The sequence below is a fragment of the Parambassis ranga genome, chromosome 3 (genome assembly GCF_900634625.1).
Source record: "Parambassis ranga chromosome 3, fParRan2.1, whole genome shotgun sequence".
NCBI lineage: Eukaryota > Metazoa > Chordata > Actinopteri > Ambassidae > Parambassis > Parambassis ranga.
Genome location: NC_041024.1, coordinates 14383272 through 14409051, shown reverse-complemented (window position 1 = coordinate 14409051; position 25780 = coordinate 14383272). Strand labels below are relative to the sequence as shown.

Genomic DNA, 25780 nt, shown 5'->3' with positions numbered 1-25780 from the left:
AAAGACAAAGAAATAGAGGGGAGTAGTGAAAAGGGGGGTCCAACTGCTTGTACTTAAAAAAAAACAGCAGCTCTGGATCTCATTACTAGTCGTTTGCAATAGATCCTGCTTCCAGTTCGCTACTTCCTAGCAGACAGGAAAAAGCCCTCCAGATGTTGATGACCAGGATCAAAGACCACCATATCATGAACTAATAAAACCCACACACTCTGTAGTAGTACACGTATTTGAACCTTTACCTAACAGTACATACATGCAAAAACCTATGTAAAAGTACGTATTTAAAGTATTTAAAGTAAAAAGTAAAGCTAAAAGAGGGTCCTTATGACTTTTATAATGATATTATCAATGACATCATAAGATTATCAATAAATCATCATCGTTTACTCTGCAGGTGCAGATGCATAAATCTGTTGTCTGTTGTAATATTTGTTTTTTGCTGACGAATTAAATGATGTAAACATTTATTGCATGCATTATGCAACCCTGGTTGGAAAGTAGTAAGATTAGGTTATATTATGTATTGTGTGAAATCTTAATCTTAAAAGTAGGAGAAGTAGTTGAAAAAGTTAGTTGAGTACTCCCCTCTGAAATGTAGTGTCATTATGTATGAAGTGTAAATGCATTAGCTGAATCCTTCAAACTGAACTCTTTGACATTGGGTTTTTGTTGATTTCAGACTGGCTGAAGTTTGCAGACTCTGTATTGTATAACACTGTTATGACTCGTCAGTTAACCCCGTGTGGGTGCAGAAGGCCATCACAGTAAAACAGTACTCACCTCATCTCTTTCCAGCCATCTTAGTATAACATTTGCTGTATCAGTGGAGACTTGTTTCCTAAGATTGCCCTGCTCTTCCTCACTCCCCTGACCCTCCAGCACTACCCGGAGGGCCTCAGTCAGCTGAAGAACCCTGAGGGCGGTGTCCATGTGTGTGGGGAGGGTCAGCTCTTGAGTACACTCTGAAGAATGGTAATCTTGGCCACCTAACTGCATAAGTGCACTGAACAGCTCTTCACCCATTTTGCCTATAGAGAAAGGCAGAATATCAAAAGCAAACCTTGAGTCATATAACTTGATTATTCCAACATCCTGAGAACTTCTTGAGACTTTTCGGGGGGGGTACTGAGTGTTCACGTGATTAGGAGATGAGTGATATAGTGACATCACAGGAATAGTTCTAGAAATAGCCTCTTGAGGGCACTAGTGAGCTCCAGTCTTATTAAGTGTTTGGAAATATGGTATCATGCTTTCACTGTGGCCTCTGAAATCTACAAATTAGAGATTCAGTTTGTAGTAGTAGTTACTGTAATCACTGTGTGTAAACTGCAGTATGTACTTTTCATATCTGAAGTTAAATCACAGGGATAAAAAATGTGGCAGGTATTTCATCTGTTGTAGAGTCAGAGTTTACAGTATGTATACAGATTTCAGCTTTTTTTCAAAATGATGATTATAACAACAAAGATTTTGTTAAGATAGATTGTTCCTACAAACAGAATGTTTCCGTTGCTTTTGAGCTTGCAGCCAGCAAAGTGTTTACCACTGTGTGAGAGAGAGTGTGGTCAGAGCAGGCTTGACGTTGTTGAAAACAAACCAAGCAAGAAGTATGGCTCACAGCCTGCTTCTCACAACTTATATAACTGTTTCAAATCAAGAGTCTTTGACTATTTTCAGCACAAATCATATTTGTAATATAGACCAAAAAAATGAAAGAAAAAAAACAAAAGATTTTTGTTTTGGCATGATAGAATTATATAAACTGTATATGTGTTCTGTACTGAGAAGTGATGCTTTTCTGTATTGCTTTCTGCTTTGCGGCTTGAGTAAACATCTGTTTATTGACAGTAATTGCTGCTTGATTAAACTATAACTGGTAGAGTTTAACATATATGCAGCTGTTGGATTATAAAACAGTTTGTTTAGCATGATAAGCACATAGCTGTCAAATGTAGTCTGAAAATGTACACTTGAAATGAAAATCTCTGTTCTTGCTTAAGTAAACTAATCATTGGGTTGCCACCTTTAATAATAGAGCTCTGTCCTCTGACCCTGTGCAGCAACACCACTGTGGCTGTGACAAAGAGCAGCGACTAAAATGTGTCACCTCTGTTAGAAAGTACAGCAGGGAGCAAGCTGGAAGGTAACTTAGAGTTTACACATTTAGTTTATGTGAGAATGGTAAGCCAATAAAAAGAAACTCAGCCCAGCCTTGTTTGTAGATTATCTGTCACACTTCAAACAATCCTTAGGTTGTTTCTCTCTGTGAGCTATATATATATATATATATATATATATATATATATATATATATATATATATATATATATATGCCCCAGAATGAACTCAGGCGGGTACTGCTGGTTTTATGGAATCCTGCAATTACACACCGGGCAGTCTATTGGATCTCTGATAATGAAACAGAAACTTACCAGCAATAATGTCATCCATTTGCTCCAAGGCAGCTTCCAACATATGGCTGGCATTTGACGCCATGGCAACACTCTGGCTTATGAAGCAGCACAGGCAGATACTGGTATGAAGTGAAGAGCTAGTGGAATGATAGAGAGTGAGAAATGTTGAGCGGAAGGTCTAAGGGTTGACTCCCCTTCCTTGTCTCACTTAGATCCTTTTACAGCAAAGCTACAACAGCTGTCCTGACATCTGACTGACTCCCAAGTAAATAACCTCCTGAATGTGGCTTTGGGTTTAGACTCTCCTCTCATTATGAGGCCAGCATCTTACCCAGTGTCAGCTCTGTCATTCACACGAGGCCAAAGCTCATATTTAGGATAGTTTGTTTCTTTGTCTTCATCGTGTGTTTGTTGTATACGTTTACACCAGATGCATTGGTGCACAAATTGTGATGAGATAGAAAAATTGTAAACAAAAACTTTTTGCTGGATCCACAGCTGGTCACATCAGCACATACGACCATTGTAACATGTGTGATTGACACTGATGACAGAGTGCAATTTATAATGATAAGTGAGGCACAATGAAGCTGTAAAAAGCAGCAGCTGACTGAGCAGCCCCACCCATTATAGTTTGGGGTTTTGGTAATATATCATTCATTGATTTGATATTAGAGTCAGAGTTAGACATGCAGGCCGGATATGCTGACATTTAGTGTGTTATTATGCTTTATTGCTGCTCTTCTCAAAACAGCTTAAACACAGTGAGCCAGTGTAGAAATACTGTGTGTGGGTTTAATCCTACATCCTGAAGGAAAAGCTCTCCCTGGGACACTGATTACCTCTCACCAGAAGAGAACATTAATCTGTGCAGATAATAATATAATCCATTAATATTATTTCTTCATATATAGACAAAGTAATCTGCATTTCATTTATCTGTGACTGTATAATTGACATCTGAATAGAGAGAGAAATGCACCATGTTGCCAGACAAGCATCAAAATGACTGATTGCAGAGGACCTTTTGTTTTAATACCGTACTGACTTCTAGAAAGAATTAAATATAGTTATAAAAATGAATACTTCAGCCCAATGCAGCAATCCAAGTACCGGACATAACAATAATACAACAATAATGCTATGTCGTTTAAATCCATATTTATTACCCTGTAGTGACTTTGTTTTCCATCCATCCACTTGCTTAACCCTGTACAACAGGGTCATTTATATTAAATATAAATAAATAAATAAGTAAATTGAAGTATTTGACCTTTATTGGCAAATATGTTATCCGGTTATCCAGACTAACATAATGCTTTTGATGTAGACAGTGGACAGTGTATACAGAGTTTTTTTCTATTTGGTTAAGCTCTTTTATTCATTACCTTACCTGCCATAAACTGGGTTATGTTATATAATATAAAACCCTCCTAGGCGCATCACAGCTTAAGGAGACTGTTACACTACAGCGTATAGTACTAATGAAATATTATGATGGTAAAAGCATTTAAAATAATCTTAAAAGTGTACATCATTGTGTGCAGTATCATCTGTTAGAAGGGCTCTTCTTTTTCTACTTCCCCCAAATATTTACTGCAGTTTCATTTTGATGTCTAATCTTGAGTCAGAAGGACAGCTTATAATAACAGATCCACATTAAAGCACATTTCAAAACAGAAGTTTATAAGCTTGTAAAGTAAAATGACATTTAGTATGTTAACTATTGCTTGTTGCATCCACTAAAAAGGTGTTAGAATAGATTCTGTGCTGAGCCTCGTTCCTTACTGCTGCAGCAGAATAATGAGCCCAAACACACCTCTAGGCTCTGCAGGAACCATGGACTGCTGACCGTCATAGACCTTGCTCCACACTCACCTGACCTCCACCTCACTTAACATTTATGAGGACAGAGGAAACCCAGCATTCCTGCATTTCAAGAACATTGTGACATTATACTGCGATAGCATAAAGTCCAGACCAGCCTGAATGGTGCTGCAGTTAGACTAAAACAAGTTGCATACCAGGATGTTTGGAAATGCATGCTGTGTTTTTCATTTTAATATCATCATTTGTAAAATTGTATTATATAAGTATGTGCACTGCCTTATATGTGCCACTGGATATTAATCTATACTGATATTCTATTATTTACAATTAACCAGTTTGTATCTGAAAATATATAAATACATCATTTAGAGTATTTGACCTTTCCTGGCAAGTAAATAAATAAATAAAATAAAATAAAATAATATAAAAATATTTATTTATTGTATAGATGATTTACAACTATTTCTCTGTTTGTCCACAACATTTGTTTGTTTATTTATTTAGTTTTATTTTATTTATTTAACAGGGACAGTGCCTATTGATGAACATATCAATTTTATTTGTTACATATCATTATCATTATTTAAATATGTGAATATGAATTAGCTAATAGCTAGTTTACATCTGTAGTGCTTGGCAGGTTGAGAGAAGAAACAACACGGGAGACCACACTGCACACAATATAAATGACAAAACAGGACAACCAACAATTTGTTGGCGTTCACCATAAGAATACATAAACTGTTGTTTTTACTCTCCTCTCCACAGTGTGACTGAGTCTTTGAACTTCCAGAGCACATGCATCTGTTACAAATTAGGAAGTCGCAGTCATGGTGTTGTCCATGCCCCTAAATGTAAATACCTTCACCCAAATCCATGGAGACTAAAAAGACACAAATATAAATCATGATTTATAACTACAGGTCTAACAGGGAGCACTGAGATTTATATGGAAAACAAAGTAATGCAAAACATTTTTGTCCAACCACAGACAGACATAGCATACAAGCAGTACAGAATTGGTATGGACTCAGAGTCACCAATCTTGATTCATCTCCAGCACATGTCAATGTAAGCTCCAGCTGATCAGAGCAATTACCTACACCATGAGTGAGGGGAAATGAACAGCATGTGAGGTTATACTATCTTCTTTATGTCCACCTCACCCGTACATCACAGCAAGATACTACAAAATAAAAATGGAGGGCTTTTTTCTGAAGATTAAGATTTAGATTAAGTCTGCTCTATCTTAGTTACTCATCCTCTCTCAGTTCCCTTGTTTATTCTGTGTCTCTCTAAGTTAATTACTTTTGTAGCAAATCAGCTGTGATTAAAGAAGGTTAAGCATAAGGGTCAGAACCTATAAGAAAAGAATGTGTGAAGAATTAGGAATTTTAACAGAGACACACACAGACACAAAGATAGCAGCTGAACCCAAAGCAGGTAATCATCTCTAAATGCTCATTAAGTCTAGTCCATATATAATTATTAATATATAAACATTTGACCTTGCTATAGGCCTACACTTACATTTGACTTGTGACCATATGTGGTATTTTACACTCTATTTACAGAGCGCAAGAACACACCAGTTACATTTTCTACTGAGGTGAAATTGTATTAACATATGATATGTGATATGTGATTGAACATTTACACCTACACTGTGCTGCAGTGGTTAACACAGGCTGGGGTCTTTCTGTGTGGAGTTTGAACATTCTCGCACCTTCATCTTCTCCATGTATGCTGGTGTCTTCCCACATTCACAAGACTCACTTCTTCAGACACTGTTTTATTCATGCGTTCCCTGGTTGTAGTCTCAAGTTCAGAGGATTAACAGAAGCAGCACTCATCGAGTCAAAAACAGCATCAGTGTAGGCACTGGAAATTCCAAGCTCACATATAATTGTAGCACAGCACATCAAAGCCAGAGAATATTGTACTCTAAAATGTATCTAAAAATATTTACACATTTCTTTATCCACTGCATGATTTAACATCAATCATATCTACAAATTGAAAAAAAAAGTATAACACTGACCACCAGATGGGGACATTTGCATGTAGTCTGCAAGCTATCTGCCATGGGGCTTGACCATAGTGGATAATGTTACAGCCATGTTTTAAAGGGCTCATTCATAACATCTTGCATATGGATACACTGTATGTATTTCTGTAGCAGAAGAAGGATCTGTATTAATTAATTAAAAGTATCAATAGTACATGTATTGGAGGTAAAAGCACAAAATTATATAATTTATTCAAATTGTATAATTATTATTGTACTAAATAAAATTCAGTGACTGTGCATACTGTTCAATCTATATTGATAGTGACTTAAAATACATAATTTACATTTCCTATCAAGCATGTTATGCAGTGGACTAACAAAATGCTCTAATGCAAAGAGTGGACAGTGGCATCAGGGCCACATCAGATGATGAGGTCCTTGTTTTCTGCAAGCTGCTGGTTTACATGTGTTAACCAACAAGTACAGTATAGTAGTAGGTGTGGGTTGATGTCTATGGAGATAGCACAGAGATATTGATCTGTGCATGGTTTATTCACCAGGGAGCAACATCTCAGTTCTGTTATAATTACTGCAGAATGTGTACAGATATCCAGTTCTTCACATCTCTCAACAACGTGAGTCAGTGTCATTCCAGCACAAGACAAGAGGCTCCAGCAGCTCCAGATTTAAACATTAGATGGGGACACAGACCTAATTCAGAAATGGGCCATTGCTAGAAATTGTTGCTGTTAGGAGGCTGTAATAGAGGCTTTACAGATATAAGACACAGTGGCTACCAAATGTCAGGTAGATAATTATTTCTGCAGGTGAGCTGCTCTCTGAAAAGTGCACTCTCTGGGTACAGTGCCATCAGCCTGGCTGGATCACAGCTGTACAGCCCACCAAAAATGTGTCATACACAACCCCCACTAACAAGAACCTAACAAGCAACCCACACACCTCTGTCTTACCAGTGACAACCCACACCCACCTTCTCTTTCCCTCTTTTAAATGATTCTCCCTCACGATGCACACACACAGTGAGTTATCATCAGGTCATCAGGGCCAGAGTAAGTGTGCAATGTGTTATTAACCAGATGGCAGAAGCTAAAGGCTAGCATCCAAGAAGGCGCTGGGAGACCCTTGATCTTTACACTAAAGGAGATGTACATTATTCATCTAGAGTTCCACAACATCAGTCCATCCATCAATAAGAGCTTTCACAGGAATGTGGGTGAGATAGCCTAGTTGTGAGAGTGATAGACAGAACAGTTTAGTGGTCAGGTAGACCACTCACAAGAATATGGCATGTTGTTTCTCCTGCTTGTGTAAGACATACATGTACAACTGGAAAACTGCCACAGGGTGGTAAAGTGAATCCAGGTTTTGAGTGGACAACAGCAGGTTGTAAATCTTGGGAGGGCTGACACTTTAGCAACAGAAATGTCTGGTCAGCCATTAAATGTCCAACCAAGGTTAAGATTGTTAAGCATTCTATCAGACTCCAGCCCTGTTTGTTACAGTATCTTGAACATAAAAGGTGACTTGTATACCTGTGAAATGCAAGATTTATTTATGTAAGATGTAATGTCTCTTATTCTGAAGCACTGACTGTATTTTGCATACAGACATGACAGTGTAACATAGTTTTCTGCAATTTAAAGAATGCAACCAAAGCATTGTTCCCTTTGGTCCTTCTTTAATGTACACTATATTGCCTAAAATGTAAGACCAAGCACCCATAATCTTATCTTTAGAAGATAAATTCAGATGCCACGCTTTTATGTCTGCAGCCAGTTTTCTATCAAACTTGTTATTTCTGTAACCATTTCTAACATCCTTTTCCTGGTTCCTGTCAATGTTCCAAATGCAATATATTGATTACATTCAGTGGGTACAGAAAGTATTCAGACCCCTTGTATGTTTCACTCTTTGTCATATTCAGGCAGTTCCTTTGACCTCATGATCCTCATTTGCTCTAACATGCACTGTGAGCTGTTAGGTCCTATATAGACAGGTGTGTGTCTTTCCTAATCAAGTCCAATCAGTATCATCAAAGACAGCTGGACTCAGATAAGGTGTAGAACCATCTGAAGGATGATCAGAAGAAATGGACGCACCTGAGTTCAATATATGAGTGTCACAGCAAAGGCTCTGATACTTAGGACCATGTGATATTTCACTGTTTCTTTTTTAAATACATCTGCAGAAATGTCAACAATTCCATGTTTTTCTGTCAATATGGGGTGCTGTGTGTGCATTAATGAGGAAAAAATGAACTTAAATGATTTTAGCAAATGGCTGCAATATAACAAAGAGTGAAGCATTTAAGAGGGTCTGAATACTTTCCGTACCCACTGTATTGTTCAAATGCAAAGAAGTCATTAATTATTTTTAATCACCAACATTTTTGTGCAAAAAGATGAAGCAAGTAAAAGCACAGAGAATATTTGTTTATGGCTGTAATAAATGTTGATGCTAAGCAAGTGGCATATAGTACTGCCCTTCTTGTTTTGAAAATGAAATTGCTTTTAGGATTATCCAGATTTGACTTTTCCAATAAAACCTCATTGTCTGTGTGGTATGTGGCCTGGAGGATGCACATGTGCACATGTAATAAATGACATTTGTAGACACTTGTGTGTGTGTGTAGTTTCCAATACAATATGTAACAATTCTATAGGCAGAGGAAGCAGAAACCCTTGCAGTAAGCCCTTTAACAAATCAAATAAGAAGGCAGGAACTGTGGGGAAACTGGTAATTAAGTTCCAGGTCTCTCTGCACTCAGTGAGCCAGACAACTTCCTGGTTGCAGTTTATATTTTAGCTCGCCAGCAAGTTAATGAATTATAAGCAGCACATTTCAGCGCTTCCAATATTGTGCATATTCTAAAATTAAACTGACTCACTGGAAGGGAAACGAGCAATATGCTGTGTGATGATGTATTCTCACCTTTATTTGTCATTTCTAACTTGGTAAAGGTTTGTTTTACAATGTGTGTACAGGCCTTTAGAATCTGCTCACATGACCTACGTATCTTATCTATTGTCTTATCCTCGTCAACATTTCTATGGATTGCACCTCCAATAAATTCTGTTTTTTTGTTTGTTTATTTTTAATCTGTGATCTGTTACACAAAAAAATGACCTGGAGGCACAGAGCTTGTAGTTTTATTTATAACATTTAACATATTTTTACTTACATATACTTTCTCTAGAAATTAACTGTCACCGCACATCAACTGACAGAACAACACGTCGTCTCTCAAAAATAGAAACAAACAAACGCAGAGAAGATACTCCATCAAACCATGACCTCATGCACCGATTCATCACCAAATCAAATATGAACAGCGTGGCAGTTCAACTGGTTGTAAGTACATTGTGCAAATACAGACTCACCTCAGGAAAACGAATAACAAGACTATGTAAAAAACAGTAATGACTCTATAAACCCAGGGATAACACAGACTTAAAATGTCTGCGTACGCCTGGTGTTTTTCTCGTGGAACATTATAGAAAAGACAACATCCATCTGTGCGGTCATTCAACATGCAACTGATCTGAATGAGCAGAGCTCAAGACAGTTTGTGTCTCTCAATCTTTTCCATAGTTGTTTTTACGGATGTTTGCGTTTTTCTGTCAGGACCATATTTGAGCAGTAACACCACTGTCCAATGGCACAGCGGAGGCATTGTTGTTGTTGTTGTTGATCAAGGCTACGGAGAAGGAGGTGTCTTTAGAGAATTACAGGATCCTCCCTGGCTGCTACCTGTGGTCCCCTGGTACTGCAAAAATAAAGTAATATAATAGTTAGATTTTACAATTAAAATTTTGCGTCTCTATAACCTCCTAAAACAGATGTATCATAGAAGTAGAGCCAATCCCATCTTTTCATCCTGAAACTTCCAAATCAAGGCACTGACCACCAACAGAGCCATGAATTGGACGGTGAAACAAACAGTGAATATGTGCCATATTATTTTAGATTTGTTGGAGGTTAGTTTGTTATGTATTCACTTGATTTTATTGGAATAGACTTCACTACTGTGACCCTTTGCCAACTAAGCAAGCCAAAGGATAAAAGCTTAAAGTGGTTTATTTGGCATTCAGACTCAAATAATAGAGCTGCTTTTGAAAACTTATTGACAGTTGGACTATACAGTATTTTGTAATTTGGTGAGTAGAGGCAGATAAAATAAAAACCTGTGAAGGAATAAAACACTAAGACTTAAATGACTTGTGTACAAAAATCTAGTTCCTTGAGGCTTCAGTGAAGATTTCAAAGAACTACATACAGCTGAGAAGAAACACAGAGTGCTCATTTTCCAGTTTTCTCTGACACTAACCGTCTGTTTGTATTTTGCTGGCACATATCTTTGATGTGTACACAGTACAGCACAAAGTCAGGCTGAGAGCACAGGTCACATCTACAGCTCCTCAGTGTTACTTCTATGCTGTGAGAATACCAGGTCTAGAGATTATATCCACTCTGTATTTTCTGTACATGTGCATACACGAGAGGTAGACTCACAGGTACTTGGAGAGTAGATTTTGTGTGCCACACATTAATGTATGTAATCTGTATTCTGTAGTATCTGTCCTCAAAGACACAAGCGGCTCTGCCTTCTAATACAAATGCTCAACTACTGCAGCTTTTCTAACGTACAGAAGGAAAAGTACATTGCTATGGTAACTTTGGCATAAGATGTGATTAGCCATCATTCATGTTCAGATAAAATAGCATCAACCTCCATGAACCACTTTTTTCACAGTGTAAAATCATGTAATGTTTCTGAGCTGCAGGTCTAGCAATAAAAATGGCTGGTGGAATATACAGCCATATTCCGCTTTTCACAGCCTCACTGTACCAACACAATACTGTGTCAGTGAATATAAATGAGCTCACTATACCTTAATAACTGGACAGTGATGAGCTTAATCTCACACTCACTCCTACCTCAACAATGTGGTCTATACACATTTTTGACAGTTTGATTGTCAGGTATAGTTTTTGAAGTTATGTAAGGCTTTTCTGCTGATGTGCAGAAGAACATCAGCCTCTGACTTTGACTGTGGTTCATCATTAAATCAGTTCTTTAAAGGTGTTTATTGCACACACACACATCTGACTTCTATAGCTACATTTAACCTTCTAACTGTGGACTGCAGGTGTCAAGCATAAAACAATGCTGTTTTGACAGTGTAACACAATGATGTGTTCATGTTCAAAAAACCCAGTCAGTCCTGCATGCATGGAAACACACGTCACACCCATCACCGAGAAGTCATCTCACCTCAACAAGAGGATGCCAGTGGGCGACAGGTTTTCGCGGATATGTGAGCATTTCGCTCCAGTGGGCACGGCCGAGGTTGTCTGCATCATTGCCAACTCGACACACACCAATGACCTCATTATGGCCTACACTATTGGAACAGGAGGGAAACAGGGAGAAATGTGATCACAACCTGCCCTGCATTCCAAAAATATTGCATTCAACATTGAGCATTAAAGATAAAGAGTTAAATATAGACGTTACAAATTGCTGTAATTTCATACTTTTTGTCCTCCAGCAGTGTGAATCAAAATTACTCAAAGCAACAGAGCAGCAAAAATGTTGTATATAAAGGTTCTAACCGGTCATAGTCCATCACTGCAATCAAGAGGCTGATCTGTTCTATATTTTCTGGTGGAACATCAAACACAATGGCCTCATTATAGATAGGATTCAAAGTGTTCCTCTTAGTGGACGTCTTCCTCTTCTTGAGTCTGCGACCATCACACATGAGGGAAACCTTCACATATGGATCTATACGATATAAGAGAAAAGAGAAGGGTAAGCCTTGTTTAAATTCAGTAGGCAGTATCAGATTTTAATTACCTGATGCTCCAGTGATATCCATGGCCTTGAGATTGCGAGCCTTTATCATGGTGATAGTTAACCTGCCTGCAGTGGGCAAGTAACAGAGGGAAAACATCAAGTCCCCAAGGTCCACGTTATCCTGAAAGACAACACCAACACGTTTATTCCGTATATAAACATAAGCTCTCCTATGATGATACATTATGTATTTCTGTCTTGTATGTGTAAAATTGACAGGCATTTATTTGTGGTACTGCTGCTAACATTTATTGCACACAAGTCAAAGGTGATGAAGCATGGCCAGTTGACAATTCTCTTTTGTCATATTGCTCTAATAGAATCCTCACATATTTCACTGATATGAAGACTTCTGTTCAGCTGCAGACAGAAACTCACTTATCGCTTGCTCTAAAAATAACTCCAGCAACAAAGAAAGTGTGAACCGGGAAAGCACACAAACGTGAGGGTAAAGACAACAACTCCTATAGTACAGTTCCTGTAGCTGAGTTACTGTCGGTGTGTATTTTGAATGTGGTGTTAGATTCTATTAACATTCAGTGAAATCATTTGTAAGAGAAGCAAACATAAATCTTTCATTGAGTTTTATTGATTGCAGTAAATTATGCTTTGACTAATCATTAGCAAGAAGAAAGGAGAGGATTTCTTTCACTTATCAAGAGGCATGAATTAATTGAATTTTTGCAAAATGTAGACACTATTTTGGATATTTGCTGTGAATATTAAAGAAATACGCATTTAGAATGTGGCACTGATTCATGAGTATGTGTTAAAAGAGGAGGAGCAGGAGTAGAGGTGGAAAGTAACTACGTGTTTGTACTGTATTTAAGTAACTATTTATTACTTTACCTAAGTTACATTTTATGAGTACAGTTGTATGAATATGTATGTGTTTTTTAAATGTCCCTCAATCATGATGCCGGTGTGCTGGCTCAGTTATCTTACTAGTTAGCTACTGTCTGCTAATTATTTAATTTAATTACACATTATCATTCTTTAACAACATGGCACCATCTAGATATTGAGAGACAAATTATTGCATGAGTACTTTTACTTTTAATACTTTAAGTAATTTTAAAAGTGAGTACTTAAGACTTTTACTTAAGTAGGGTTGTTGATGTAGCAATTCTATGTTTAATTAAGTATATATTTTGCTGGGTAATTCTACTTTTACCTATGTACCAAGCTTCAGTACTTCCTCCACCACTGAGCAGGAGATACGGTCTGAGACCTGCTTACAGTCTAGATGAAGCATTGCATCCATCAGGGCAATTGTTCTTTATGTTACAGGATGATGTAACTATACACCCTTCCAGCAAATGCATCCTGTGGCCTCTACATGCTGCATGGTCTGTGGTCTTTGTGCACAGCTGAGATACAAGCAGAAATATCAGAGCTGTGGTTCATTTGCTCCAGTATCCTTGTTTGGCAATAAGTAACATTAAGTATTTGCAAGTTGTATGTTACATCAAAGGTGTCTCATACCTTGACATACTATGCCTGTCATTTCTCACATGAACTGCAGCCTTTGAATTTTACAGACATCACCGTGCAGAGTTGAGAATGTAAATGTTAGACTCAGTCTGACACTAAACAGACTTATGAATACTGTGTATTATCCAATTGAGCCCATTTGTGATTACATTAAGAAATGGTCTGGAGTATTTACAACAAATGGGTAGTATAGATGTTGTACAGTGCCTTTGTACTGGTTTGATATTATAGATCAATTAAAATACATATATTTTTTAGATACTTGCCGGAACCAGAGTCTTTCCAGCAGTGACAGCATGTCTGGCACTGATAAAAACCATAAAAAATAAAACAAGAAGCTGCCTAATTTAACAGTATCACACTGTATAACCTGCTTTGCCAGTGACATTTAAATCTTAATAGCACACTTTCTTCAATAATTTACAATATGCCTCTATAGCTCCATAATCAAAATCTGGCAGTGAAAACCAGCCATATGGTCAGTCTCACCGGCAGTCATGGCTTAATCATAATCCTGCCATTCATTTCGAATTAAGTCACTGTAATAAGGGAATGATTCCGTATGGTGATTGTGGCACATTGGCTATACTGCAGTTGCTACAAAAAGTTCTGCCTCTGTGCTGGTACTAAAGATAATTAGCTTGTTTATGAGGGTATACAATATGTGTGGGTAATGTGTGCAAGAACAAGCAAGTATAAGAGTGTGTGTCTGTCCGTGTGTGTGTGTGTGCATGAACTGAGTATAGTGTGAAACTGAAAAAAACAGCGTGAGAACGAAGAATCTGAGAATAACTGGTTCCCATCAGCCACCTGTCACATATCATTCTGTTCTGACTGAATACCATTGATTAACAATAAATAACAAAAGGCATGAGTATGAGCATTGGCCTAAAAGCAGCCATACTTCGAGAGTGTACACAAAATATCAATACATTTGTCAATATGACCCTTAAGTCTCTTTTGGCATGCTGACAAAACAGATATGTCCGTGCTGTTTTCTCCAAGTCTCATCCTGTTTATTCCTCTTTTTTCCTTATCTATTATTTTGCTAATTTAGACCCAAATTAGCTGCTCTATGAATAAGTAATGGTTTTCGTTGCATTAACCATACCATGAAAAGTGAATGGTATTTTTACAATTTGTCAATATCTGGAAAATGAATAGCAATTTGTATTCCACTCCCTCACCATGACTTCAAATTATAAAACCACAAACAAAACTAATGCAGAATATCAGCTGTTGCCTGCGCAGACCACTGGAATCAACCGATCAGAGCATTTAGAATCCGGGGATGAGCAGCCTAAGGTTGACACATTAACCTTAGTCTGCAACTTTCATCATTAACATTTATTAAACATATAGAACCTTAAGCGTTTAAGTTGCTAAGTATTAATATCACCCTTTTCTCATCACCTAACTCCAGCAAAAACTATAATGTAATGCAGTGGACTGGGAGATCAATAATGAGAACAGTAAAAACTGCTGCTCTAGAACCTACACTCTTTGGTACCTCTTAATATGAATGTGCATATGCCTATGCAAAGCAAGACATGAAGATGTACAAGATCTGTAAAGACACATTTCCTATAACTAACTTTTTTATTATCTTAAATATGTGTCTTAACCTCATCATTTTCTGGCTACAGTTACCCCAATCACCACATCATTTCAAGTGTACACACATTAAATATTAACATTTATTAAGTGTGCTACTTAATTTAGTTTCTTTTCACTCGAAACCTAGTTAGAATGTGTCACAGTCTTGAAAGTGGGGCACAGCTGCTGACTATGTATGGTCCAGCAACAGCATGTTAAATGTCAACAAACTTTTGGAAGGAGACATTCAAGAGATTTGCTTTTAGCTTTCACTGGCTACAAAGAAAGAAAGTCATCCTGACAGAGAGAGAGAGAGAGAGTAAGAGAGAGAGAGAGAGTAAGAGAGAGAGAGAAGCAGAACGATTTTGGCTGTCAGTATTTTTAGAGACCATGGGTAGGAAGCTGTTACTGGTCTAAAGCACACTGTATGTGAGACATTGCACATTAAAGAATTTGATAGTATCAGCAGCCAACAAATAGAACAAATTAGATTGTAATGATCATAACCAAAATTGAATCATTTTTCCAAATGGAACCCACTGTGTGTATGCTTTTACATAATGACCTCACATAGATGAAGTGAATCATCTCAATTATGCCCTAATAATGGCTCATGTCGAGCTTTGAGATCAGACAGACTTTCAGACAGACAGCAAGAATCTGTTTGTGCAGTGCTGGATGCAGGAGAAATGAACAGGTGTAAAGACCTGAGTGAGTGTGACAAAGACAAATCTGCTATGGCCCCATGACAAGTTGGGCAGAGTGAAGGTAGAAACCAGCTGGTGACAGGATGATGATGATTTGCAGCACAACTTCAATTTCCACCTGAGGACCCACCCCAGAGCAGCTACAAAACTGTAGGACCAAAATGAACAAGGTTCTCTAAATAAGCTTAGATCAGTTAGAAGCCTTATTCTCACCTTTGTATTCCTGCCTAATCCAAACTGTACATTTGTAAGTACCTCTCAGCTCCCTGCAGCTCTACAAATTTTGAACGAACAAGAATGAAGCACAACAAATGCTGCATTTATTTTTGTCAGAGTACAAGGCAGCCTCTTCAGTGAATGTCCCATGCTTGACAAGCTTAAATGGCATGGTTGCATTTTAACACACTTTATAACAGATGTGGGATGGTCCTATTCAGACTATCCAGATTTTAAAGTGCGTCACTGCGACTGTTTCTACTGTTCTACCCTGTATGTATACCTGTGGTACCACAGCACAGTTTCACTTGCCAGAGCCCTTAATCTATCATGCAAAAAGCACAGCATCACTCACTTGAACAATGCACAGCTTAATCACGACACACAATGGTAGCTAACTCTCACTTTCTCATGCAGATGTGGTCTGCGATCATTTTGATTTATTCAAACAAGTCCTCATTGTGCACTGCAGCAGTCACATGTTTTGACAGGCTGTATGCATTATGTTCCTGACACACAACTTTCTGCACAGATGCACAGTGAACAAACATTTGGATGCTTCCCAAAGTAGTACAACTACTGATCCTTCACCTTTAAGCCAAAAACTGATTTTGAACATTTCTTGTGCAGCCAAGAGCAGGTCCCATATGAAGTGCTATGATCCAGAAAGGCTTTGTGAGAGAATTGGGGTCATGTGTGACACATAGGCCATGTGTTGTGGCTTTTCTGCAGTCAGGCAACATAAAGACCAAGGGAGCCAAAACATCTGTTGCAGAAGGAAACAAAATCATGGTGAAATCAGAGCTCAGAATAATACATGCCCAATATCTAACATTTTTAATATTGCAGGACTTATTTGGAAAACTTGAAGTCCCAGAATGAATAGTGAAGAGTGAGTGTGGAATGGGTCGTGTTTCAATCATAATTTCTGTTATTCTGGCTGCTATACTGTAATGCCAAGCTGCCTTTAGAAATGCTTTGTCTCAGGATGGTGTAGAAACCTGAAGCCGCAGGATTTCTGTCTGGTTGTGGCTGAGCACTGATTTTTGTAGTTTCCCTGATCACTTTAAATCAGATTAAAGTCTTTGTTTCTGTCATGTTTTACACAGCTCACCCCTACAAAATACCTTTGTCGACAAGGCAACATGACTGATTGACACATCCACATTTTGATTATATACCGAATGCTCCATGAAATATGACCTTCTAACCTGCTCAGTTTGTCTTTAAATATGTTTGATATATAAATAAAAATCCTCATTCAGGCATTATGAACATAAAATTTAAACATCAGAGACCAGTAAAGAAACCATTCTTACAGGTACTCTTATTTAACCTTTCACATTTCCACCAGGTCTATATTTAGCCTGGATTGACAGCTAAAGCAGGTAAGCAAAGAACAATCCATACTAAACTGAAATAGCTGCAGTGCAGACATTCTGTAAGGAATAGAGCTGCAGGACACAACCCTGGGCACCAAGGGGGATGCTGTGCTTATTAGATACACAAAGAAAGACACACATACACAACACAGACACAGAGCTTATAATAGTTTATAGTCCCCGGCTGCTCTCTAAACTGACTTGATATCTTGTTAATGAGTGATAGTTTGTTGATATTAAAGTTTAGGAAAAGCAATAGTATTATTTTGAACAAATAATTTCAGTATATCGCAAATAAGATTCATAGCTCCCATAACTCCTAATTACTTAATGGTTTGGTTTGACCTTCTCACTATATTGAACACATGTCACAAATCCATCCAAAACAATATTGTGGCCGTTAATTTTAGACTACTTTTGTTGTTTTCCTGGTGAGGACAAACCAAATTTAGAAGCAAATCAATTAGGATCCAAACACTCTGTTGTAAACTGACTAACCATGGTTATTGTTCGTCTTGGATCGTGGGACCAATTGATTTCCGGAATTACTTCACCCAGTAAAATGTGGTGTTAACGAATATAAACATGGCTGGAGCCACAGAAATTTAACCCCATGTTGTTTAAAAACATATTAAACAGCTGTGCTTCATCGATTGTGGCTTACTGAGGGTGCTGTGGATGAACTAAATTGCAGGCAGCAATCAATGAAAAGCAGTCTTATTATTGCCACTTAAGCATGCCATGAAGAATGGAATCAATTGTATGTTAGAGCCAGTTAAGCTCACATGCTGAGGTGCCTGTCAATAACACAATCACTGGAAGGATACATCTATAAATATCTGTCTGGAACCTTATAAAGAGCTTTGATGTGTGGACACAGACTGCTAGATGCATACAAGAAACAACTCTTATACACACATCTGTAAGACATGCACCTTGAGGTGACACCAGGCTTCCAACAGGTTATTGTAAAAATGACCATTAAGATCACACACACAGTCAATAAGCTAACAGAGGGCAAAGGGCCTTTAATCCTGCTGACCTTAGAGGCTTCTCAGGATTTCATTTATGTATGTTTAATCATAGCTGATGCAGTTAATGTGTTTAATACTAAAATGTCTCTGCCCTTCACCTGTCTCGTCTGTCTGTATATGTATGGCAACAGTGACTGCCACATCTTACTCTGCAAGGTTTCCTTTTTACTGCTAGAGAACACATTTAAAAAAGCCTCTGCGTAGAGAATAAAGTAGTTATCAGCAGACATTCCACAGGTATAATTAGAGGTGGATGGTCGGTAAAATACTATCTAATGTGATATTGATCAGATTCTTTGGCTTTATATCTCACCAGCAAAGTCATCAACAGAATCATCATCTTCATCACCCTTTCACCCTAACTACCAACCTATTCTTCACTTGTTTATTAGGAGCTGACAAGTGCTGCACTAAAAAGACAATTGTTTTTCTTATACACTTGAAACTGTCTGTGAGAGTCAGTGTTAAAATATAGGAACAAATACATACAGCTGCAACACAGTTGTCACACCTAAAATGCCTTCTGTGGTAAAAATTCAGATTTATAAATACAGTGTGACATGTCTAAGTGAAGATAGTATAATTTTGAGCAGAAGTCAGACTCACCGAGGAGACATACTGGATTTCCCGGCAGAGTTTTGTTTCCCTGGGGAAATCTGCCAGATCCAAGAAGTTGTCCACCACTACCTGACCAATAATGTCATGGCGTGAAAAGCGGTCGAAGTCGTAGACACTGAAGTGCAGCTTGCGCGTGGGAAGCTCAGAGTATGCCACAGGAAACAGGAAGACCTCATCGAAGACAGGGTTCAGTGTCTTGCGGTGCACCTTGGTCTGGTGCTTGGTCTTACGATCAGGCAGCAGGTAGATTTTTACATAAGGGTCAGAGGTACCCGAGAAGTCCTTGGCTGGGAGGTTCTCTGCTTTGTGGATCTTAACTATTAACTGTTCCAGGTCACAGTCAAATTTGAGGATGAAGTGGAGGCGGCCACAACCCCCACCTCTGCGGTTACCTTCGTCACCCTCAAGGGAGCGCTGTTTGTAGAGCTCTGGTTTGAGGCGACCAAGGCCAAGGCCCATTCCAGTGAGAGAGTCCTGCCTTTGGAACTGGGCCACATTGAAGTCTGGGTTAGAGAGGTTCATGTGTCTCCGAATAGACCCTTGTCTGTCAGCAAAAAACAATCATACAATATTAATGCAATGAATAAAAGGCCAGTGGACCAATATTTTAAGACGTCTATACATCTATAATGGATGATTTACATGTCATTAGTTCTAGAACGTTCTTAAGGAAAAATGTATATGGAAGAGAAATAAACAATACTGACCCAATTTCAGACATTGAGCGGCCAGAGGGTGAGGGTTCTGTGTCCTGTCTCTGCATACGGGGGGTAGTGTGAACCCCATTTTCTCGGCTTTTGGTCTGAGCATCTAGTGGTATGTCTGGAGATGTGTGGCTGATCTTCATAGCTGCCTCTGGTGCGGCCATGACAGGCGGGGGTGACACAGGAGTCACAGGAGCCTCCACTGACACAACAGATGCCACTGGAGTGGGATCTCTGGCCATGGAGCACTGTGATGACTCACGGCGGTTGTGAATCGGCGGGTCCACGGCTGTGTACACTGGCTGCCTGGGTGCAGCCTGTGAGGGGAGGGGGCTCATGGTGGGGTTGAGAAGACCATGAGCCTCCTTGGTGGTAGGGGAGACCCCACGCTCCCTCCATGGTATCCAGCAGAGCTTCCAAGAGACAAAAAGGGAGACCCCAAACAGGGCCAAACCACAGGCAGTCACTACCAGTGACAGTAGACTCACCGATATGTCTGGGGAGGTGACAGGAGAGAAGAGAACTCAGCATAAATGTATAAATATAAACATATAATTACATTTTAGTCCATTCATCCAGGGGGTGACCTCGAGGTAGAGACCTTTAAAGCCTAGAGTTAAAAAGCTGTTGAGGTCCCTTTGCTGAACCAGCTGTTACATAAAGCACATTCTAGCAGAATGAAAATGCATTTAAAAATAGCAGTTATGTATAATTAATGTTGTTCTTATTTAGACATGTTTTACAAACCCAACCAGACACTTAAAGCCATCTGTAGTAGCAGATTAAACAGACATCTACATCATTATTTTATGTTAATGCACTTGTGGCTAACAGCGACCCCGGGAGTGTCAAAATTTTATAAACATATCAGTGGAGCCCTTAGTCTGTCGAGTAAGACTTCATACAAGTATGACACTGAATATTTCTGGTTGTTTACACCAGCACTAAGTGTGCGAGTCACCATGGAAAGGAACATGAGGTGTGAACTGGCAGAGTCATCAAGGGCTTCCTGAATCACCTCAAGAACTAGATGAGTTTCACCAAAGAATAAATAACATGTTGTATGCATGGCTAAAATCTGACTAGAATCAGTCTTTTGTTATATACTGCTATATAGGCTAATGGACATCATCAGTAGATGTTAGCAGATATGGACACTATGGCGTCCATATCTGAAATTAGCTATGATGTGTATTCGACTTATAAGAGCTGCATGCCTTATGCTGCACTCCATCACTCATGAGCTCTTATGCTTGTTTGAGATTGAGATGAGAGTAAAAGAGAACTCAAGTTGTAATTACTGTGATAACTCAACAACAAGATAAGTGCATGTAGGTCTATTTGAAATATAAGTTAGAACAAACTGCACATAAGAAATATCATGATGTCTTGCTACTGTATCTTAAGGTAATCTGATCATAAGTAGCCCCTTTCACATGCAGCATCGTGCACTTAGATGTTTAGATTCATAGCCATCCCTCTGTGAAATCTTGGAGGCGTCTGATCTGTCCTACATTCATTCTGCAGCATGACGACGACTCACTCTGAACACTGCTCATGTAACTATCTTCAACGCATCAGTAATTACAGCACAAGAGCAGCTCAGTCATGTCTGTTCATCCAAAATTCAGTCAGGTCAGCTATATTTATATTTATTTTAGCTTGGCTAATTTTCACATTGTATGTGTTGTGTCTACAGACACTCCAGCAGCAGCCCACCCGACATGCTGCCCAGTTTTTACATTGGTCTCCTGCAAAGTAGAACACCAACATTGTGTCCTGTCTTCAAGTGAAGACTGCTATAGTTTCCTGCCTGTCTATCTCTCTGATCTCTGCTAACAATGACTCCAGTTTTCAGGCATCTTCTTAAACACTACCACAGTACTGATTTGCAGCAGTCCACTGACTCAGCAAGTCATCTTTGTGTCTATTCCACATCTGCTTGCCCTGCTACTCTGTAGTTTCCTGGCCACACTTTCAGGCTTAACCATTAATATTTGACTTCAAAGTCTCTGTCCAGAGCCTTTGAATCACCCTCCAGAGCGGTCCTGCCCATATAATCAACCCAGCTGCCCTATGTGGCTCTGACGATATATATCACATGCATCCAGATTGTTCTGCTCAGCAGCTTTGTCCAGCTGCTTTTCCTGCTGCTACTGCTCATCTGAAAGAGCAGCTCTGCCTGTTTGACCGCCTAATAGTTCACAGATAGCAGTTCTCCTATAATTCTTTTCAGCAGCTCAGTTCCCTTTCCTTTCAATTCCTCAGCTGCCCACCTGAACTCTCCTGCCCATCAAAGCTCATTACTCAGCTGACCTCTCCAGTCCTGACAATCCGCCTGAGGTCTCTTGCTTCTCCTCTCTTAGTCCTCAGGCTTTCCACCTGAACTGGACTGGTTCACCCCTAACCTGAGCCCAGCTTGTCAGCCTGAGCTGTCCTGCTCTGTCACATGTCAAATATCTAGGCCCCCACCTGAGCTTTTTCCTTCTCTGGGAATATCTAGCAACTGGGCCACCCATGTCTGTACTCCCCTTGAGCTTTGATTCCAGCCACCTGGCTCCAAAATCCACCAACAAACCTGTTCCCCTGTCAGTTTTGTGCACTGTAAGTCTCTTTATTTATTGTATTTAAATAGTTTCAGAGAAAAATCTACCCTGCTTTGTGATAAGCCGAGCTCTTGCACAGTGTTTTTTAAATAGCGTCAGTCTGCTGTATCCACCTGACCACGTCTATTTTTGGCCATGCCTCGCTCTGTGCGAGGGCTGCAATTCAGAGTTATTCCCAGTTCATGTGCTGACTATGCAACAGGCTATAAGTTGCAGACAAGTAAAAAACACATGCATTTTGTGTACATAGATGTACACACGGTAGAGTCAATGCTGATGAACATCTGGATTTAAAAACAACTCAAGAGAAGAACAATTAGTGTATAATCTGTGTAAATGCTTTAATCATAGTAATGACTAAAAAGATCCCTCATCAGAGATGGTAATCATGATTCCTCTAAGTAACTACGCTGCCATTGTTTAGCACAGTGCATTCCATTATTAAGCAGAAAAAACAGTTCAGTTTAAAATGAGACATGCTGACACGTCTTTCATTTGATGTGATGACTGTCATTGACAATCATCACATTCCTATTATGATTACCAGAATAGAAAATTCACATTATGAACACATTCTGCATTTTACACCGACTGGACTGGTTTGCAAAGATAGCGTATGTAACATAGTGAAGGAACATCTGCTGCTTTCACACTGTAAGACACAAGGCATACTGTACATGTACTAGGATAACTGTTATTAGTTTGGAAAATGTACAAAAAATGCCCTATGTTGACAGTTTCCAAAGTATAATGTCATCATGTGAAAACATGGACTTAGCCAGGGATGTTGCATTGATTAAAGGTAAACTGTTTTTACAGTTTAATCCTGTCATATCTAGTTGAAAACACTCTATCAATTTCCACTTAGAGCTTTATTAGGTTCTAGTCCTTAGGAAGCATAAGATGAAAAGTGAATACTAGGGTGACGTAACCCGTCCTCTAAAATCTATCAGCCCTGCCTGATACAGGGCTGTTTCTGTGTGGGAGCTGTCATAAGACCTCGCACAGGCACTCCGACCAACTGTCCTTTCTGTGCTGTGAGATGCTGTGAATACCAGAATATTGTATGTGTGATTTGGGAGAATAATGTGGAGACATTGCAGGACTTGCCATCTCATCTGACACCGAGCCCTCAGTTGGTTTGGCAGGTGGCCTGAGTGCTGCCTGCCTGCTGAAGAATCTATAGACATCTGGAGGGATTCAGGGACTGCATCACAACAAAGAGGGTGGACCAATTTTAGAGCACAGGACCTTCAAAGGTGCAATAGTGTAGGAGGAAAGCAAGTGCTGGAAAAAGCAATGCATGCATTGTTTACTTTTCAGATGTTATTTCTTTTTCTATATCACTTAATTTCCTATTTTTAGGTAATTACCTGAGACACCACCATTGCTACTTTATCCTTGCATTGTGCATGGTAATATAGCAACAATAAAATCTGCATAACCCCTCTATTTTACATTGAAAACCTATAAAAGAATCAGAGCGAGGTTAGTGCAGCACCCTGTTCGCTGTCTTTGTGTGTCTCTGATTGTCTTTTGTCTACTGACAATATTTCATTTTTCATCTAAACTAAATATTACAACATTATGCTTTTTGCCAAGCAGAACACATCAATGTTCATGAGCACTATAGATAATCACTGAATCCCAACCAATCTTTTTGTGAACTCTGGGTCAATGTGTGACCTGGCCTCTCTTTTATCCACTCCCGTTTTCATCCTATTAACAGGTTCTGCAATCAGGCTGGGTTATGTGCCAGCTGGAATATGCAGCCATCCTGAGAGCTAACCTCCATGTTTACCCCCACAATTTCACTTATGAAACTGTCACAAAAAAGCTGGGATCGGCCTGTGATGAAGGAGGGGGAGAGGAGAGGGCTGGGACTTTGGGGAATGCAGGAAATAACGAGGAAAATGATGGAGGAAAGGGATGCAGAGAGTGACAGTGAGGACGGGGAGTTGGGACTCACAAAGGCCTTTCATGTGGTGAATAATCATTGATAATCACGCAAATTAATGGAGGCAGAATGAAGGATGCTGGTATGTGGAGGATTGCTGGATCTGCGCTTCTTCTCCAATCCCAGCTCATTTTCTGCTCCTTCCTCTGCTCTCTGCGCATACACTCACACACTCAATTACGCATGTCATTTAGGCGAAGACGGCCTACGAGTTGATAATGATGGAACGTGGCTTTGTGCTCACATTATTTCTACACACTAGCATCCGTTTTGGTCTGAATAAGAAATAAAGCCTGTGTTTAAGAAGAGAAATTAAACCCGAGGCAAACTTTTAACGAAGTATGCACTTAAGTGTGGACCGCAGATAAAAGGAGCCTGCGGCTCACGCAGGCGTGAGAAAGGCATAAGACAAGCGTCTGTGACTGCACAGTGTGACAGCCTACATCTGTGCACGTGTGTTAAGAATAAACCTGCTAAAATTCAGAATTTCACACAATGTATTTGGATTGAAAGGAAAATCTTGTTGGAAAAAAAATGAACAAGTTATCGGAGAGCTGATTTAGTGAAGAGAAATAGCGCAGAATGATTTTTCAATTCCATTTTACCTCCAACAAAGCATGGACCGGCTATTGTGTTTAAAGAGCAGGATATTCAATGAAAAACTCCCATGTGTGCACGCTCACTTCACTTCACTTCAGTTGAATGAAGCGTGCAAATCATGCCTCACCTGAATCCGAGTAACGTGGCCTGGCAAGGTCTCGGAAATAGTAGATAAAATCCCGACAGTTTTCGTTCTGCACTTCCCCCTTCGAGCAAAGATCTGACAGGAGTTCAAGTGCCTTTTGACAAATCTCATCATCTCTGTCTCCAGGCATTTCCCACCAGCATCCTTATAAATGGAGGGTCTCTTAGGCACCACCACACCACCACTCCACCCGCCTGACAGTCACCTATTCCACGCTGCACAGCTCGACTTCTGGAGTCGACCACTCATCCAGCGGCACGCCTTCCCACACGATGGAATCGCCACGGTCTCTGTATACTAGAAATAACCAACGAAAGACGAGTCCAAGTGGCCCAGGAAGCAGACAAACCTAGCCCACGTGTGGATCACAAAGAGTTTTTATGTAACATTCAGTCAAACGGTCCTCTCACTCCGCTGCCTCTGCTGCTGCTGCTGCTATGGTTGAAAGCCACCGGTTGAATCCACGCACTGCCTCTGCGGCGCCGTGCGCTGTCCAACGTGCTGAAATGTGTGTGTGGACTCCCGCTGCAGTTATTCGTTACACATTTCGCTGTCAGCAAGCCGCTATCTTTACGCCTTCAAAAC

At 39.5% G+C, this 25780-nt stretch overlaps 1 protein-coding gene across 1 annotated transcript; it reads right to left on the bottom strand.

Moving 5' to 3' along the window:
* Positions 1 to 11542: 11542 nt before the first annotated feature.
* On the bottom strand, positions 11543 to 25325 carry syt9a (synaptotagmin IXa). Its single transcript, XM_028401998.1, has 7 exons — positions 25178 to 25325; positions 20159 to 20383; positions 19903 to 20047; positions 19172 to 19727; positions 12137 to 12257; positions 11893 to 12064; positions 11543 to 11681 (listed from the first exon to the last, which is right to left on the bottom strand). The coding sequence occupies exons 1-7, from the start codon at positions 25323 to 25325 to the stop codon at positions 11543 to 11545; spliced, it is 1506 nt and encodes a 501-aa protein (XP_028257799.1).
* Between the last annotated feature and the right edge of the window lie 455 nt (positions 25326 to 25780).